At 37.6% G+C, this 2500-nt stretch overlaps 1 protein-coding gene across 1 annotated transcript in view; it reads left to right on the forward strand.

Annotated features, from left to right (window-relative positions):
* Nucleotides 1-2500, forward strand: part of LOC122260479 (Protein phosphatase 4 regulatory subunit 2-related protein) — a 12515-nt gene that overhangs the window by 7597 nt on the left and 2418 nt on the right. Inside the window, exons 6-7 of the mRNA XM_043027770.2 lie at nucleotides 1-419; nucleotides 2163-2500. The exon at nucleotides 1-419 is cut by the window's left edge and continues 300 nt beyond it; the exon at nucleotides 2163-2500 is cut by the window's right edge and continues 2418 nt beyond it. Coding sequence (XP_042883704.2) covers nucleotides 1-419; nucleotides 2163-2500 — 757 coding nt within the window. The remainder of the gene's footprint in view (nucleotides 420-2162) is intronic.

Genomic DNA, 2500 nt, shown 5'->3' on the forward strand with positions numbered 1-2500 from the left:
GCAGTAGCAGCAGTAGTTGTAGTAGTGCCAGAACTGAAGAGGAAGCTATGGAAACAGCTGAAGCTGAAGCCACTTGTTTATCTATGAAGGCTGAGGAGGAGGAAGAAAGTAAAATGTCTGTAGAAGAGAGTACTTCGGGTCAGCAGGTTTGCACAAGTGAAGGAGTTGCTAGTGAATCAGCTGATGGGAATGAGGAAGTGCCAGCTAAAAAAGAGAAAGAAGAAATGGTCTTGTCTTTACCTCCTGAGGTTTGTTCATCAGATAGTTCCTGCATAGACAACACAGAGGATTCTAAGGAACAAAACCTAAATTCAACACCAGAATCTTCACCAACAAGAGCAACACAAGGCAGTCCAGATTCTGTGGAAGACAATTCGGAGCAGATTCTCCAGCAGCATCAACCAGAGGATACACACAAAGTAAGAGCTGTCATTTTTAAACAGATAGGATTGGACAAAGGTTTTAGCTAATCTGAGATATACAAGATAATTGCAGAACAGGCTGGAATAAATATTTAGAGTTGAAATTTCCATCTAAATTAATTGCAGTCTAGATGCGAAGCAGCTACTTTAATTGGGATTCAGATTGTTTTTTTTCCATTATAGTACTATTGTTTAATGGTATAGAAATTAGGCCTATGTGATGTAGATGTGGACAGAGTATTCATGCTTAAGTGCCAGATGATTCAGAATGCCTTTCTTTACCTTCAGACTAGTACCTTTTTACTGCAGTAAATAATCCTTGATTATATCTTTTACATCAATGAGTGCCCCACGATTGGTATTAGCTATGTCATTCATAGATGACATAACTTTCTGGGACCCCCAAGCCAGTGGTAACAATTTAATTCACTCAGTAATTTGTGAACAAATATCTTTGAACTAGTGATTACTTTGGTTACTCACAACCACTCATGGATGATCAGAACAAATATTTGATAATGGAATAGACCCCTAAAGTCCTATTTGTCACAATTTGTGAAATGTTTGTTGTGTCCACTACTACATCTGGCAATGTGCTAAGTTTCTTTCAGCCTCATCGACCATACAAAATTCTATTCCTCCATTCTCTTTATTGGCCCTCTTTTTATTGAGCCAGTAATACAGTTTTGTTTTATGCCTTGTCTTGGTTTTGAAGCGAATTTATTAATTGGGAAATAGTAATTCTGGTACTGTTTGGCATATTTCATGCAGTCAAACCTCGACAGTTTTATTTTATGTAGAGAGATATGCATGTAAATACATATTTTATCATTATATAATGAACATTAGTTGTTGTTTTTATTGGCTTAATCAAACTCCAGAAAAGGTATATTTCACTGTCATATGTCCAACACATACTGCAAAGTGGATGATCAGAACTAAAAAAGTTACCATGGTTACCTGTCATGTAGAGCAAAAATGAGAAAAAATACATAAATGTAAATAAAGCACAGACAAATATACTTATTATTTAAAGCATTAAAATGTGCATCAGTATGTATTAATACAAAATGGATGTTAGAAAAATAGGAAGGGATTGTATGATATATTTTGCTTTATGGGGGAGAAAGGAGGAGGGACTGTTGAATAATAAAAAGCTATGGGTTACCTTCCAGGCCAGAAAAAATTATTGGTCTATTTTAAAGAAAGTATAGTTACAATGAACAGTAGAGAAACTGTTTCACCCATTTGCGCTGGATGACGTGCTATTACGTCATGGGAATATTTCACTCCTGAGGGATGAAGTCTTACCATCTCATGATCATTCCCTCTAAATACATGTTTCACATAGTTAAATATGTATATACTCATTGCAGTTGCATTTGTATAAAAACATTGTTCTTGACTTGGCAAAAAATGTGAAAAAAAAAATACAAGAAACACCTCTCAGCATCCCATAGAATCAGGCACATGAAAAGAGTTCTGGGTGACACAGCCTGGCATCACACTGGGATTGATCCTGCACATGAAGGCTGCTTGTGCTTGTTATCTCCACAACGGTAGCAGCATTAGCCAAATAATTGGCTTGGCACAAATGGGTTAAGGGGAAGCCTTTAAGACTATCTTTACTACAAATTTAAGCATAGAAAATTAATAATGTTTTTTTAAGGTTGGAAGCTTGTAAGAAATATATATATATGTTTTTATATATTGCAATCATTGTTTCATGTTTGTTCACAGGTTGAAAGAGAGGGGAGCTCTGAGGCAACAGCAGTAGCAGACACCAATGACATAAATGAACCAGAAGAAGAGGTATCAGAGGGACGATCCATGCAGGAGCAGCAGAGTGAAGACAGTCATGAGGCTGACAGTACATCCCATCCACAGACATCTGCATTCTCCAGCCAACCCTCAGATTGTTCTGCTGCTGTTTCAGCTTCTTCATGCTCAGAGACTTCTGAATCCAGTATTCCTTCTCCTGCCACTGAACCAGAACCAGTTCACACAAGAACCACGGTTTCAGATGTCAGTCAGGCTGCATCACCTCCTGGGAGCACCAATGCCACAGAATCACCAAC

Source organism: Penaeus japonicus, unplaced genomic scaffold (genome assembly GCF_977035675.1).
Source record: "Penaeus japonicus unplaced genomic scaffold, GWHDUDI00000001_assembly GWHDUDI00000004, whole genome shotgun sequence".
Taxonomy (NCBI): domain Eukaryota; kingdom Metazoa; phylum Arthropoda; class Malacostraca; order Decapoda; family Penaeidae; genus Penaeus; species Penaeus japonicus.